The following is a 17,545-nucleotide window of genomic DNA, read 5'->3' as shown; positions in this document are numbered from 1 at the left end:
ACCACAACACAAGTAACATATCAGGCGGCAAGGCGAATTGGTTCAAATGGCTCTGAGCACTATGGGACTTAACTTCTGAGGTCACCAGTCCCCTAGAACTTAGAACTACTTAAACCTAACTAACCTAAGGACATCACACACATCCATACCCGTGGCAGGATTCGAACCTTCTAACGTAGCGGTCGCGCGGTTCGAGACTGTAGCGCCTAGAACCACACGGCCAACCCGGCCGTCCAAGGCGAATTGATTTCCCGGCCGTAGCGGGAACTAACTCGGGTCGCATGATTAGGTACAGTCATTTTCCAATTCGAAGTGCGCTGTTACAATGACTTCGCAGGAAGCTGCGGCTACCTACTGTTAGCATCGTTAATTTTACTGATGATGAGAAAAAGAAAGGTGTGATAGTGCCGATAGAGAACGCTAAACCCGTTGCCGATAGCTGCTTGTTTTGGAGGTTTGCTGTTAAAATCCTCTCTAAACACTCCGAATAATTTACAGTTAGGTCTCATATCCACAGGTTACGTGTGGCAGGTAGCGACTGCTCTCCCCTGCAGTTAACTTACCGTCCGTCAGATAACCGGGATCATGTGTTACTCACTTGGAATCCTACCGTGTAACTGATATCAGCGGGACCAAGGCGCTTTTCTGAATGTAACCACGCCATGTCTGGAAAATACTGTGTTCACCTCACATATGAGCCTTTTACACACCAATATTTACATAATTCGCAAGTAGGTGATCGAAATGATTTTTCTGAATGGAGAAACACATTAAATTAGACAGAATTGTTGCAGAATATATCAATAAGTTCGATGACGTAGGGCAACAAATTCGCAATAAGCAAACTAACTGAAAGAAGAGGAGACATCTCTCACAAATCTTGTGACACATTTAACTGTCTGCTTTTGTTACTTTCTGTACGGAGATGCACATGTAATTCTTTGGTAGTAAAATGTTCCTCATTACTTTGTGCTGTAAGTACTCCCATGAGAGGTGACTAATGTTTAACGGGGTTTATTAAAACGAGAAGAACACACTTTAATTTCTTCGACTTTCAAATTTTGTTGCTATCTGTGAGCCGCCTTTGTGACGGCAGTCTTTGCGTTGACACGAACGGGCTCAACGGCCCAACTTGCATTTGCTGCCTGCCTGACGATTGACAGTGGCTACAAAAATTTATATTATTACAGATGACTCGCACCGGGCGGAGTTCTCGCTGCTGCAGCGGCTTTTAAACTGTTCCTTATGGCAATTTTACGCATGACTACGTGCAATTTTTATGTTTGCCTTCCATAGGCTGGTGGCATGACGGCTCTGTGGCATATCCACATGAAGGTCGACTGCCGTGATAAAATGCCAAAATAGCCAAAATTAGCCAGAAATGGAAAATAAAAATAATTGAGTCGATGGCGTAAATGATCTACTTTCAGTAATTTTGTTCGACTGTGGTACATGCCCGAGGGAAAGTAATAGAACACGGCATGTCGTTCTTAACTCAGAGAAATATTCACACGTGAAAGAAGCTGCTAGCATATCGCAAAGACCTAGTGAATGATGTTGGTAGCTCCTTGGCACATTTTAAAAATGATGCTGTTGTATTCAGAGAAGTCGTAACACTAGAAAATTGCAGCGAAGTGCACGAAGACCTGCATAAGATCGACGCTTGGTGCAGGGTTTGTTAATCGACCCTCAACGTACCTAGGTGTAACGAACGTACTGCTCATAAATACATGAGGAGATCTATTATTGTTTGATTACACTATCGCCGAGAAATGCCTGCCAACAATTATATTCATTACATAGCCAGGGGTATGTGCACGGGACTATTGAAAGTGGTTGGTTGTTTTGTGGGATTAAAGGGACCAGACTGCTACGGTCATCGGTCCCATTCAAAGTGGAACGTCAAACGAAGTGCAGATGCCAGATGGAATTCGCTGGAAGAATCCGCAAGTAGTCAACCTATGAAGGAGGTAGCTTACAAAACCCTCGCTGCCTGAACTTCTCAGTGTGAGCTAATCACCCAACAAAGGTCGATAGGGGAAATGGAGAAGATCCAAAAGAGCTCTTCGTGTGTTATCACGGCTTCGTTCAACAGGCGCGGAAGTGTTAAGGAGATGGGATGGTAATCCAGCTTCAGTGGCTGACGCCATAAGACAGGCGTTATGCGTCAATGTGTAGCTTACTATCAAAATTCCAGGATCGTACTTTAGTAGAATAGTCAGCTAATACATAAGTTCTTTCACACATGTTGTTGTTGTTGTTGTTGTTCTTGTTGTACTTGTCGTCGTCGTCGTTGTGGTTTTCAGTCTGAATATTGGTTAGTTGCAACTCTCCACACTACTCTATCCTCTTCATCTATTCCTAACTACTGCAACCGCCACGCACTAAAGCGTGCTTAGTGTCTTAGACTCTTCGTCTTCCCCTACAGTTTTCATCCACCCACACTTTTCCTCCATTATCAAATTGGTGTTGCCATGTTGCTTCAGAATATGCCATACCAGCCAATCCCATCTTTTACTTAGGTTGTGCCACAAATACTTTTTCTCGAATCCAGTTCAGCATCTCTTGTTTGGCTACACAATCTACCTATCTAATCTTCAGTATTCATCTGTAACACCACGTTTTAAAAGTTTCTATTCTCTTCTTGTCTGAAGTGCTCATAGTCCGCTTTTTACTTCCACACAAGGCAATACTTCAGACAAGTACCATCAGGAAAGGCTTCCTAACGTTTAAAATTGTTTGATTTCAACAGATTTTTCGCTTTTTGAGAAAGATTTTTCTTGCTACTGACAGTCTGCATTTTATATCATCTCTTAGGCAACTTTACTTCCCAAACAGTAAAACTCATTTCCTAATCTAATTTCCTTAGCTTTACTTCATTTAATTCGAATATAGTCTATTACCATTATTTTACTTTTACTGGTGTTAATCTTATAACCTTTTCTCAAGACAATATCCATTTCATTCAATTCCTCTTCCAAGTGCTTTTCCGCCTCTGACACTATTACAATGTCATCGGCAAACATCACAGTTTTCATTTGTCCTCCGCAAATTTAATTCCCGTTCCAAATGTTTCCTTATTTCCATTCACAGCTTCCTCAATGTACAGGCTGAGTAACAGCGAGGACAGGTTATAATACTGTCTCATGTCCTTCCCAACTACTGATTCTCTTCCACGACCTTCGACTCTTGTAATTGCAGTCTATCTCTGTACAGATATTTGGTGGAAAAACAATAAGGGTGGAATTAGAGAGTATAGAGATAGTACTCAGACTTTTCATCAGTCGCTCTACCTGCGCGCCATTTACGATTGGAACAGGGAAGGGAGAATGTCGCACTGCTACACCAAGTATAACCGCAACACACCATAAGGTGACTTTGGAGAATAGATGGTGATGGGGATGTATATATTAGTGACAATGGCTTCTGTGCCGTCCTGTTTCTTCACAGACTACGTGCCACGCGCTATACGCTTTTGTTTTTTGTTAGACGATAACGCAAGCGAAGGAGTTTGATTCAGATGGTGTGGTATCTACGCGGAGAAGATGTGCGTTTGTACAATGCTTGTTTACAAGGCAATTAAAATGTCAGCTGCACAAAATGGAGTAGACTACGCGGTATTTCATCTTTATCTATTACCATACTCTGAAAGTCATTGTAAAGTTCATGGCAGAGGGTGCTTCCCATTATAACAGTTGTTCGAACTCCTTCACATTCCATGCACGTGTGGAGCGCGGGAAAAATATTTAAGTAGCTCTTTGCGCGCTGTCAAACCTGAATGCTGAATGGCAGTGCTGAATATTGAAACTTTCTAGAGTCATCTTCAAGTAGCTACCAGGTCAGATTATTCAGAGTCTCTTTGATACTCTCCCACGCATTAAACAAACTTGCGGACCATTCGTGCTGCCTTCTTTTTGTATACATTCTACATCCCCTGTTAGTCCTATCTGATGCGGATCCCACGCACTTGGGCAATATACCAGGACGGAGCGCATGAGTGGAATCTCCTTTGTAGATCGATTGCATTTCTGTTGTACTCTACTAATGAAGCGATTTCTTTCACCTGATTTACCAGTGACTTAGCATGTATGATCGTTCAATTTCATATCACTACAGACTGGAACACCCAGCTTTTTGTACGAATTGACTGACTGCAACTGTGACTCACTGATATTGTGTCATAGGATACTATGTTTTTTTCGTTTCGAAGATTGCAAAATTTTACATTTCTGACCATTTAAAGCAAGTTGCTAATCTTTGCACCACATTGAAATGTTATCCAGATCAGGTTGAATATTTGTGCAGCTTTTTTAGGCAGTAATTTGCTGTAGATAACCGCACCGCCTGCAAAAACTCTGAGGAATTATCTGCCATGTCAATATACAACATGGACAGCCAGACTCACAACACTCTTCCCAGTGGGACACCTGAAGTTACATTTAGATGTGTCGATAACTCTCCATGCTGTGTCCTCCCCATCAAGGAGTCGTCAGTGATAAATTTCGCTTGGTACACTGTGCGACAGTACTTTCGATAGTGAGCATAGTTGTCAACTGCTTTTGTAAGTCAAGAAACATTACATCTTATTGACTGCCTCGATCCGTGGCTTTCAGGATGTCATGTGGGAAAAGCACGAGTCAGGTTTCATACGATCAACGTCTTCGGAATCCATCGTTGTTGGCGTGGAGGAAGTCGTACTATTCGAGGTAGCTCATCACATTTAAGATCAGACTATTTTCTAAGGTTCTGCAACAAATGGACGTCAGTGACGTTTGACAGTAGTTAGTGGATCACTTTTGGTAGCCTTCTTGTAGACGTGTGTAAGCTGTGGTTTCCCCTTCGAACTACTGGTTACGATATTTGTACGAGGAATCTACGGTGTTATCTTCTTCTTCTCTTCAGGTATTAGGAGAAATTGCATCTTACGCTACCCATCGTTGCCGGGGTCTTCTTCTATCTTCTCTTCCTTGGCACTTATACACTACTGGCCATTAAAATTGCTACACCACGAAGATGACGTGCTAGAGAGCGATATTTAACCGACAGGAAGAAGATGATGTGATATGCAATTGATCATCTTTTCAGAGCATTCACACAAGGTTGGCGCCGGTGGCGACACCTACAACGCGCTGGCATGAGGAAAGTTTCCAACCGATTTCTCATACACAAACAGCAGTTGACCGGCGTTGCCTGGTGAAATGTTGTTATGATGCCTCGTGTAATGAGGAAAAATGCGTACCATCACGTTTCCGACTTTGATAAAGGTCGTATTGTAGCCTATCGTGATTGCGGTTTATCGTATCGTGACTTTGCTGCTCGCGTTGGTCGAAATCCAATGACTGTTAGCAGACTATGGAATCGGTGGGTTCAGAAGGGTAATACGGAACGCCGTTCTGGATCCCAACGGCCTCGCATCACTAGCAGTCGAGATGACAGGCATCTTATCCGCATGGCTGTAACGGATCGTGCAGCCACGTCTCGATCCCTGAGTCAACAAATGGGTACGTTTGCAATACAACAACCATCTGCACGAACAGTTCGACGACGTTTCCAGCAGCATGGACTATCAGCTCGGAGACCATGGCTGCGGTTACCCTTGACGCTGCGTCACAGATAGCAGCGCCTGCGATGGTGTACTCAACGACGAACCTGGGTGCACGAATGGCAAAACGTCTTTTTTTCGGATGAATCCAGGTTCTGTTTACAGCATCACGATGGTCGCATCCGTGTTTGTCGACGTGGCGGTGAACGCACATTGGAAGCGTGTATTCGTCATCGCCATACTGGCGTATCACCCTGCGTGATGGTATGGGGTGCCATTGGTTACACGTCTCTGTCACCTCTGGACAGCACTTTGAAAAGTGGACGTTACATTTCATATGTGTTACGACCCGTGGCACTAACCTTCATTCGATCCCTGCGAAACCCTACATTTCAGCAGGATAATGCACGACCGCATGTTGCAGGTCCTGTACGGGCCTTACTGGATACAGAAAATGTTCGACTGCTGCCCTGGCCAAGCACATTCTCCAGATCTCTCACCACTTGAAAACGTCTGGTCGATGGTGGCTCGTCACAATCGGTACTCTTGATGGACTGTGGTATCGTGTTGAAGCTGCATGGGCAGCTGTACCTCTACACGCTATGCAAGCTCTGTTTGACTCAATGCCCAGGTGTATCAAGGCAAGAGGTGGTTGTTCTGGGTACTGATTTCTCAGGATCTGTGCACCTATCTTGCGTTGAAAATGTCAGTTCTAGTATAATATATTTGTCCAATGAATACCCCCTCCCCCCCCATGAACCATGGGCCTGGCCGTTGGTGGGGAGGCTTGCGTGCCTCAGCGATACAGATGGCCGTACCGTAGGTGCAACCACAACGGAGGGGTATCTGTTGAGAGGCCAGACAAACGTGTGGTTCCTGAAGAGGGGCAGCGGCCTTTTCAGTAGTTGCAGGGGCAACAGTCTGGATGATTGACTGATCTGGCCTTGCAACATTAACCAAAACGGCCTTGCTGTGCTGGTACTGCGAACGGCTGAAAGCAAGGGGAAACTACAGCCGTAATTTTTCCCGAGGACATGCAGCTTTACTGTATGATTAAATGATGATGGCATCCTCTTGGGTAAAATATTCCGGAGGTAAAATAGTCCCCCATTCGGATCTCCGGGCGGGGACTACTCAGGAGGATGTCGTTATCAGGAGAAAGAAAACTGGCGTTCTACGGATCGGAGCGTGGAATGTCAGATCCCTTAATCGGGCAGGTAGGTTAGAAAATTTAAAAAGGGAAATGGATAGGTTAAAGTTAGATATAGTGGGAATTAGTGAAGTTCGGTGGCAGGAGGAACAAGACTTCTGGTCAGGTGACTACAGGGTTATAAACACAAAATCAAATAGGGGTAATGCAGGAGTAGGTTTAATAATGAATAGGAAAATAGGAATGCGGGTAAGCTACTACAAACAGCATAGTGAACGCATTATTGTGGCCAAGATAGATACGAAGCCCACACCTACTACAGTAGTACAAGTTTATATGCCAACTAGCTCTGCAGATGATGAAGAAATTGAAGAAAAGTACGATGAAATAAAAGAAATTGTTCAGATAGTGAAGGGAGACGAAAATTTAATAGTAATGGGTGACTGGAATTCGAGTGTAGGAAAAGGGAGAGAAGGAAACATAGTAGGTGAATATGGATTGGGGCTAAGAAATGAAAGAGGAAGCCGCCTAGTAGAATTTTGCACGGAGCACAACTTAATCATAGCTAACACTTGGTTTCAGAATCATGAAAGAAGGTTGTATACGTGGAAGAACCCTGGAGATACTAAAAGGTATCAAATAGATTATATAATGGTAAGACAGAGATTTAGGAACCAGGTTTTAAGTTGTAAGACATTTCCAGGGGCAGATGTGGACTCGGACCATAATCTATTGGTTATGACCTGTAGATTAAAACTGAAGAAACTGCAAAAATGTGGGAAATTAAGGAGATGGGACCTGGATAAACTGAAAGAACCAGAGGTTGTACAGAGTTTCAGGGAGAGCATAAGGGGACAATTGACAGGAATAGGGGAAAGAAATACAGTAGAAGAAGAATGGGTAGCTCTGAGGGATGAAGTAGTGAAGGCAGCAGAGGATAAAGTAGGTAAAAAGACGAGGGCTGCTAGAAATCCTTGGGTAACAGAAGAAATATTGAATTTAATTGATGAAAGGAAAAAATATAGAAATGCAGTAAATGAAGCAGGCAAAAAGGAATACAGACGTCTCAAAAATGAGATCGACAGGAAGTACAAAATGGCTAAACAGGGATGGCTAGAGGACTAATGTAAGGATGTAGAAGCTTATCTCACTAGGGGTAAGATAGATACTGCCTACAGGAAAATTAAAGAGACCTTTGGAGAGAAGAGAACCACGTATATGAATATCAAGAGCTCAGATGGCAACCCAGTTCTAAGCAAAGAAGGGAAGGCAGAAAGGTGGAAGGAGTATATAGAAGGTTTATACAAGGGTGATGTACTTGAGGACAATATTATGGAAATGGAAGAGGATGTAGATGAAGACGAAATGGGAGATACGATACTGCGTGAAGAGTTTGACAGAGCACTGAAAGACCTGAGTCGAAACAAGGCCCCCGGAGTAGACAACATTCCATTAGAACTACTGACGGCCTTGGGAGAGCCAGTCATGACAAAACTCTACCAGCTGGTGAGCAAGATGTATGAGACAGGCGAAATACCCTCAGACTTCAAGAAGAATATAATAATTCCAATCCCAAAGAAAGCAGGTGCTGACAGATGTGAAAATTACCGAACTATCAGTTTAATAAGTCACAGCTGCAAAATACTAACGCGAATTCTTTACAGACGAATGGAAAAACTGGTAGATGCGGACCTAGGGGAGGATCAGTTTGGATTCCGTAGAAATGTTGGAACACGTGAGGCAATACTGACCTTACGACTTATCTTAGAAGAAAGATTAAGAAAAGGCAAACCTACGTTTCTAGCATTTGTAGACTTAGAGAAAGCTTTTGACAATGTTGACTGGAATACTCTTTTTCAAATTCTAAAGGTGGCAGGGGTAAAATACAGGGAGCGAAAGGCTATTTACAATTTGTACAGAAACCAGATGGCAGTCATAAAAGTCGAGGGGCATGAAAGGGAAGCAGTGGTTGGGAAAGGAGTGAGACAGGGTTGTAGCCTCTCCCCGATGTTATTCAATCTGTATATTGAGCAAGCAGTAAAGGAAACAAAAGAAAAATTTGGAGTAGGTATTAAAATTCATGGAGACGAAGTAAAAACTTTGAGGTTCGCCGATGACATTGTAATTCTGTCAGAGACGGCAAAGGACTTGGAAGAGCAGTTCAACGGAATGGACAGTGTCTTGAAAGGAGGATATAAGATGAACATCAACAAAAGCAAAACGAGGATAATGGAATGTAGTCAAATTAAATCGGGTGATGCTGAGGGAATTAGATTAGGAAATGAGACACTTAAAGTAGTAAAGGAGTTTTACTATTTAGGAAGTAAAATAACTGATGATGGTCGAAGTAGAGAGGATATAAAATGTAGACTGGCAATGGCAAGGAAAGCGTTTCTGAAGAAGAGAAATTTGTTAACATCGAATATAGATTTATGTATCAGGAAGTCGTTTCTGAAAGTATTTGTTTGGAGTGTAGCCATGTATGGAAGTGAAACATGGACGATTACTAGTTTGGACAAGAAGAGAATAGAGGCTTTCGAAATGTGGTGCTACAGAAGAATACTGAAGATAAGGTGGATAGATCACGTAACTAATGAGGAGGTATTGAATAGGATTGGGGAGAAGAGAAGTTTGTGGCACAACTTGACTAGAAGAAGGGATCGGTTGGTAGGACATGTTTTGAGGCATCAAGGCATCACAAATTTAGCGTTGGAGGGCAGCGTGGAGGGTAAAAATCGTAGAGGGAGACCGAGAGATGAGTACACTAAGCAGATTCAAAAGGATGTAGGTTGCAGTAGGTACTGGGAGATGAAGCAGCTTGCACAGGATAGAGTAGCATGGAGAGCTCCATCAAACCAGTCCCAGGACTGAAGACAACAACAACAACAACAACATGAATACCCATTTATCATCTGCATTTCTTCATGGTGTAGCAATTTTAATGGCCAGTAGTGTAATTTCTAGACTATAAGGGGAGCCTGCCACTCTCCATTCTTTGAAAGTGTTCGTCTCAATTTCTCCTATAATCTAGAATTTAATGATTTAGGCTAAAAATTACTAGTTCTTCTCCAATGTCTCGATAGTACAATTGAAAGTTAGCCGCATATTCGGTAGAGAATCAGACAGGGATTCCTTCAGGCCCTCGAGCTCTGTTAAGTTTCAGCGGTTTGAGCTGTTTGTGGACGCCACTGGCACGGACACCCTGCGCAGGCCAGCAATGTCGGCGGTGACGTGCAGCTCGTGCTCGTTCTACGACGCGCCGCTGATCGGCGAGGCGTGCGGCAGCTCGTTCGTGGCGTTCATGACGGCGCTGCAGGCGCTGCTGCAGGCGCGCTGCGACATCTCGGACGCGTGCAGGCGCGCGGGCCGCGACGCCTCCTCGCTGCAGGCCGGCGCCGACGCCAGCGGCGTGCCGGCGTACGACTACGTGGTGGTGGGCGCCGGGCCGGCGGGCAGCGCGCTCGCCGCCAGGCTCAGCGAGGACGAGGGCAGGAGCGTGCTGCTGCTCGAGGCCGGGCCCGAGGAGCCCACCATCACAGAGATACCCACCTACGCCATGTCCGGCGTCGGCACCGTCGTCGACTGGAACTACACCACGGTAAGCCGGCGCGGCTCGCAGGCGCGAATGCGGGACCGGACTTCCACACTGCGGCAGACTGAAGGAGGGGGTACTCGTAAGCTGCGAATGGCCGTGCCGCAGTGGATACACTGGTTTACGTGAGATCGTGGATGTTAAGCACCGCCGGACGAGGTCACTGCTTGGATGGATGACCATCCTGGTAGGCCGCGTGCTATTGACAACTTTCCCTTTGCCTTCACGGCGGGGGTTGGGGGCGGGGGTACATGAGAGATGATGGCCCTCATCACAAGTTTTTGCGCCAGTATTCTACTCAAATGAGCACTATGGGACCGTAGCGGTCGCGCGGTTCCAGACTGAAGCACCTAGAAACGCTCAGTGTTCTGGATTAAATTTGAAAATTTTTACGAAGTGAGGGCATGCAGCACTGTTGCACAGGGATGTTAAGCTCGGCGGATTCGTTGGTGCTGTTTGGGATGAGTAGGCTGTGTGTCAGCGCCGCATAACATCACACTAGACACACATCCATTACTGTCAACTGCAGCTAACACAACAGTACATAATGCTGACACTTCTTGAAGGAAAGGTGCCCATTGATGCGAAGGACATAAAATGTCTTTCGACTTCAGGCAGCTACACATACCCTTCTTAGTCTATCAGCTATTCATACTATACAAGTGTACTTTAGTCATAAACTTCTATCAACCAGAAAAAAAAACTTTTGTAATGAGTTTTTTAGTTCTTAGGAACTGCAAATTATAATCACAGCTAGTCTGTCAATTTTGGTCAAATTCAGATGTTCAGGTCACTTGTATCAAAACAGAACAAACTGGACGTTACGTGAATGCAATCACAACATACAGTAACTCAAAAACCATTCTTCACACTTACACTATGTGATTAAAAATGTCGAGACATCTACTAATTGACATCAATATAGACTGTGACCACTCTTCTCTTATACGACAGCTTGAAATATGCTGCCGGCCGCAGTGGCCGTGCGGTTCTAGGCGCTACAGTCTGGAGCCGAGCGACCGCTACGCTCGCAGATTCGAATCCTGCCTCGAGCATGGATGTGTATGATCTCCTTAGGTTAGTTAGGTTTAATTAGCTCTAAGCTCTAGGCGACTGATGACCTCAGAAGTTAAGTCGCATAGTGCTCAGACCCATTTGAAATATGCTGGGTACACTTTCCATGAGCTGTCTGAACGTCTGTGTAGGAATGGCAACCGATTCTTCCTCAAGAGGCCAAACCAGAGACATAGTGACGTTGGACGCTGGGATCTCGAGCGAAGACGACTTTCCAACTCATCCCACAGGTGTTGCATTCGGTTCAAATAGGGATTCTTGTCGGGACAGTCTATTCCAGGAATGTTGCTGTGCGCAAACCATTACCTCACAAATACTAATTTATAACAAGGTGTGTTGTCATGCTGATACGAACAATCATTTCTCCGAACTGCGTCATATCTGTAGGCAGTACACGATGCTAAAAAATGTATTCATTTCCTTCCGCATTTGGCTTTTTCTTAACCGCAAGACGAGGACCATACCAAAGCCACGAACACACTCCCATATGGTAATAACACCTTCTCCGTATTTCACTGTCGATACTTCACGTGATGAAGCGGAACGTTCTCCGGCTGTTCTCCAGAGCCAAACCCTTCCATCTGATTTCCGCGGGTACAGCGTGATTCATCACTCAGAATCACACGTTTGCAGTGATCCACTGTCCGATGGCATCGCTCTTTACACCACCTCAATCGTCGTTTTGCACTGACTGCAGAAATATCTGACTTATGAGGAGCTGCTCGACCATCGTATCAACACTTTTTAACTCGTTGTGCCCAGTCCTAGCTGGATTGTTGGCAGTATTTTGGAACTCACGGGCGATTCATTCCGGTGATTTCATGCAATTTATTACAAGTACCCTCTGCATTGTACAATGGTCCTTGTGCGTCATTACACCAGACCTGATTTGTCTTACTTTAGATGTTTTGTTTCCTCACGTTTCCATTTCACAATGACATGAAAAACAGTTCTTTTTAATTTTTTTGATTAGAAGGATTGATATATCCATGATGAGTTTCTTACATAGGTGTACCGATCTACATTAGTACCACCGGAATAAACTTCTTCGCGAGCACGAGATCCTTGAAAGAAAAATGTCAGCTCCGGTTTTAAAAGCCGACATTATTGGCTGGAAGAAAGGAGCGTTTTAATAAAAATAGGAAATCCGTATGCCATGGTTGACTGGGATACCCATGGAATATAAATATGTATGGAGTGAGCATTGGGATGCGCAATACGAGAATTCCGTTACAACATCTCCTGCAGCTCAAGTCACGTGAGTTTGGGACAGCGCTCTGTATAACGCTTTGCGTACTTCGAGTGTTATTACTTCGCTACTACAGACATCTCACATCCAGAAGTGCCGTGAAACTTTGTATACGCGTTTTACAGACATTTTAACCATAAAATACAAGGAACTGAAGTTGGCTTAGAGAGGTGAAGAGCAATGGTATTGTGGTTTTTCGCACCAGTATCGCAGCCCAGATTCCACTTTATTTACGTTTTTAGGTAACAGGAAAAGAATTGACAGCCAACAATATTTTCTTACGTTTCATATTGTACTTATTCATACTGTCGAATTTCTGTGCTAATTAATTACGTTGCAGTGACACTGTATAGGAAACTGTCCCATGTAGAAATAATGAGATACACCCAAGAGTTTGAGAGCCTGCATAATTCGGAGGAAATTAATCAAAACTGTCATGTATAAATTGTACCTGCACATGATGTATATACAGTGAGTGGCAGTTTACTCGAAGATATTTGCAAGTTTATCCAGCTCTTGCCTGCTAAACACATGGCCATAAAATCGTACAAATTATCTCTACAGTGGACCTTATAATGTTGCGCCTCGATATTTTTCAACATATTAAGTGGCTCATATCGGTATACAACTATACATTTGTTGTACATACTTATGAAAAGTAACAGGTCGTCCTTACTCATACTTCTCCTTACATATGCAGCAACGACAATACTGCACTACAGGTGGTACTAAAACCCAAACGTTCAGGAACGTATAAAAAACAAGGCGAATACTTGTAATATTAAAGTTTCGCTGTTATAGAATATTGTAGACAAGTAGCGTCGTCCCAAAATCACATGACTATCTCTGTTTCATATTGAGAACATGCGTAGTAGGCTATGCTCATTCTATAGATACATTTACTATGTGGAGATACCCTGAGAAATGGGTTGAGCCGCCTAATCGGAAAGTGTTTTCTTCTGTCGTGCACTACGGCCCCTGGCCTTGTGGGAATGTGATAACTGTCTTGTGTGTATTTACTGAGTGTAGGAAAGTGTAACTGGTGTGTGCATAATACGGTATTACGTTTGTTTTGTGTGACGATGTTGAGAGAAGGGAGGGGGTGAAATCCAGTGTCAGTATATAGTCTACACCTTTCGAATGACACCAAGAGGGCTGCCGAGCTTAACGTCCTCTTCCGAAAGACGGAACGCCATTAACAGTCACATGACTTCATGGAACACTGAGGTGAGTTTCGGAATTTAATCCAGTATACTGGCATTAAGACTGGTGATCAAGAACTTTAAGCAGCCACGTACCTTCCCATTGTTGGTCAAATAGTGGCAGTGAAATTTTCATCTACCATCAGGATTAAAACTGGCTTATCACCAAGTCGAATGCCATCGTGTAGGTACGCATTAGGGACGTTGCCTTCGGAGGTGGGTAGTGTTTCAATAATGCGGTATGTTGGTGCTTCAGGGGAGAATGGAAACAGAGTTTGTTCAGCGGGACGGAGACGGAGTACAGCAACGCCGCACGGTTTAGTTTAGTTTCTCTTGTGTTGAGGTTTAGAGGCCACTTCAGTAGCACAGTGATAAACACACTGCTGCCTCTAGGGGTGGGATCTGAGGCGGTGTGGCTGTTTTGTCCTCAGGCAGCCCAGGAGAACGCGTGCCTGGGGCAGGGCGGCCTGTGCAGCTGGCCAAGGGGCAAGATGGTGGGAGGCTCCGGGTCCCTGAACGGCATGATGTACACGCGTGGCCACCGCTCCATCTTCGACGAGTGGGCCAGCAACGGCAACTCCGGCTGGGGCTACGACGACGTGCTGCCCTACTTCATCAAGAGTGAGTGCGCTTTCTTTTCTTTAATGCATCCAGCCAAAATGACACAAGTACTTTCCCATTTGCCAAAGTGCGAGGAAGCCCACCTTCTCCTGCTATACATTTGTTGTACATGCCTATGGAAGGTAACAGATCCTCCTTACACTTAGTTCTCTTTACATCTCACGGCAATCGTATTTTTTTTTATGTTTATGGTATGTGAAATTCAGAACTCGAATATACCTCCTCCAGAGCAGTTCAATGCAACTCTCAAAGAGTCTCAAAGAAATAGACTTTGAAGTTTTCCAACTATGTTTAACATGCTAAAATAAGGTACTTATTTTACGAATATCAGTGTGGCTATGTGGTAGTGTGCTCCCTCCATTGGGGAGTGGAGGGGGGCGCGATGGGGGAGGGGGTATTCCATTGCAAACGGAATCAAATTTTTGAACGGTGCTTCTACGAACATTTCCGTGTAGCATAGAATACATAAAGCGCATGAGACTGGTAATCGCTAGATCGAGTCTCATTTCGGTCAATATTTTTTTCTTTTTTTCGTCCAGTTCAAAAACCTACGCCATTTCAATATAAAATTATCAATAATATGCTATTTGACACATCAAATTATCATTTTATGAAAAGTGCACATCTTCTTATTTCTAATTATTGCATATTGCACAAAGAAATCCAGTTTTGATTGCAAACAAAAATTCTTAATCGCCAATCTTTTATAAAAGATTTTTAATCAGGATTGTATAATTAAACAATTTACAAATTATTATTTTCTCTCTTTTTTTATTTTACACTTCACGTAAATGCTCTTAGAACATGTACATTTTTCTAAAAGCTTCGTTCTGCTAGGATTCGAACCCAGGCCGCTCGTGTGTCAGGCAAGCGCTCTCCCACATACCCACGCTGCTTGTCGAAAGAACACAATCTTTGTTTAGCATGATCAGAAGACGTGAAAGTCGATTTTATCTAGTATTTTTGAGAGTTGCATCGAACTGCTTTAGGAGGGACATACATGAGTTCTGAACTTCACTGGCTGTCGTAATTTGGATTATAATAGCCTCTTATTTTGTCCTTTTCACTACTGCACAGTTTCGGTGTGCTTCAGGGGTGGATCCAAGGAGTGGGGGCATGACCTCCCAAAAAAATAGTTCTTTTAAATATTTCTACATGCGTCAATTCCGAAATCTCACAGCTAACTGTCGGAGAATAAAGTAACATGTAAAGTGAGGGAGTCGAAAATGGCAAGGGATTCTGTAAGTAACAAGCTGAGTTTAATGCAAGACAGTTTTCATTTTCTTGCGTGGGTGCCTGGCTTAGGACCGACCGGTACCATCAAGCCAGGAAAAGTCGCACATGCACAGGATAGTTGTACCTGCTACCAACGACAAATCCGAAATAGTTCGTAAGTCCACTGTCAGAAGAGACAAGCCACAGGAAGTAGAATAAGTGAAAACAGGAGGGGAAAGACCATTCATTAAGGGAAAAAAATTGCGTGGAAACGACTGGAAGACGCACTATTTAGCTCATTTACATGCCCTCTTAGCAATACTTTTCAGAACTTGTTACACAGTCGCCTGACCTGTATAGCCATTTTCAACTGTCTGCTCAAATGCGTACCAGAAGCAACATAGTTAAAATACAAATATAAAACAACCATTGTTTCTTTGGTTGGCAGAATAAATAATTAAATGAAATGAAATAAATGAATACTTGACTACAGCAAAACTTGCATTGGTCATATATTTTTAAATCGCAGTTGGATGGTCTCCCATGCAATCAAATGGAAGCAGAATGAGAAAAATGGTGACATACAACAGGAGGTAAAATTATATAATAAAATATTTTACTGCTTTCGTGGACTTTGAAATAAACAACGTGACGCCGAATGTTTCTTGAACATTCATGATGTAAGATGCCACTTGGAAGTGATACTTTGGAGTAGTGGTGTAAACCTGAGACTTTTCCATACCTCAGCTACTATATCGCCCAGGTCTTACAAAGAAATAATCATTTCCAGTCACATATTCATCCACTGAACATGTTGCTTAAGAAGATCCCAATATGAAATAAATCATTAAGGAACAGTCGTTATATTCAAATCGGAGACGCGGACACGTTACCGTAAACGGATACCTTTTTTTTCATCGAGTTGATTTCCTGATTCCACCACAGAATGACGAGTCTAAATGCCATGGAGTCTTACCCTGGCACTCCACCTGAACAGTCACAGGAGTAGTCAATGCTGCTTCACCGGCAGTTTTGTCTACAAGAAATACTTTTTCAGAGAGTACGCACTTCACTGTGTCTCCTACGGCGCAATAAAACCATGGTACCCACTTCTAGAGCTCACTCTTACACCAGTTTTTGACGGATCCCTGGGGTAGTTGCCACCACTTTACGTAACACGGGCTGGCGTTCATTACCACGAAATCATTCGTGTCTAGAACCATATCGGTTGGAATCAGGGTGGGCTACGGGAATATTTACTACTGAGGTACTGCGATCATTATATTTATTTGCGCCCGCAGCTTGCTCTGGGATTGACTACACACCACTCACCGATGCTTAGGGGTTATGATTTACCAAATTTGCTGCCCTTTGTGTATCAATCTCGTATCATGGACACCAACAATCTACAATAATTTTCTTAAGATTGTTTCCCACGTTTCACCAGTTAGGTTGCCGGCCGTTGTGGGCGAGCGGTTCTAGGTGCTTCAGTCCGGGACCGCGCTGCTGCTACGGTCGCAGGTTCGAATCCTGCCTCGGGCATGGATGTCTGTGATGTCGTTAGGTTAGTTAGGTTTAAGTAGTTCTAAGTCTAGGGAACTGATGACGTCAGATGTTAAGTCCCATAGTGCTCAGAGCCATTTGAACCATTTGAACATTTAATTCCTTGTCTGATTGTTTACCTCTTGTAGCTTATAATTTCCTTAGGGGACTAGCTATACAACAAGTTATACAGAATTGTGGATTGGTGTCATCCCATGCTGTAAAAGCCTACCTCACATTCTATAGTGTTTTAAACAGAAAATCCATATAAATATTCCACCTATTCACTGCTTTTCTGTTTCGTGCTTGTGGACTTCCACCATACCATTTTCTTTCACTTCAAGTGAATGAAACACCT

The 17,545-nt window shown here is 43.6% G+C and overlaps 1 protein-coding gene across 2 annotated transcripts in view; it reads left to right on the top strand.

Annotated features, from left to right (window-relative positions):
* The window catches only part of LOC126268037 (glucose dehydrogenase [FAD, quinone]-like), a 106,724-nt gene that overhangs the window by 71,160 nt on the left and 18,019 nt on the right, over positions 1-17,545 (top strand). For both annotated transcript variants that reach the window (XM_049973461.1, XM_049973460.1), the window contains exons 2-3: positions 9,903-10,290; positions 14,241-14,430. In XM_049973461.1, coding sequence (XP_049829418.1) covers positions 9,910-10,290; positions 14,241-14,430 — 571 coding nt within the window. In that variant the 5' untranslated portion in view covers positions 9,903-9,909. The remainder of the gene's footprint in view (positions 1-9,902; positions 10,291-14,240; positions 14,431-17,545) is intronic.

This window comes from Schistocerca gregaria, chromosome 4, assembly GCF_023897955.1.
Source record: "Schistocerca gregaria isolate iqSchGreg1 chromosome 4, iqSchGreg1.2, whole genome shotgun sequence".
Classification (NCBI taxonomy): Eukaryota; Metazoa; Arthropoda; class Insecta; order Orthoptera; family Acrididae; genus Schistocerca; species Schistocerca gregaria.
The sequence above is the reverse complement of the archived record's forward strand: the minus strand, read 5'-3'. Positions and strand labels throughout refer to the sequence as shown.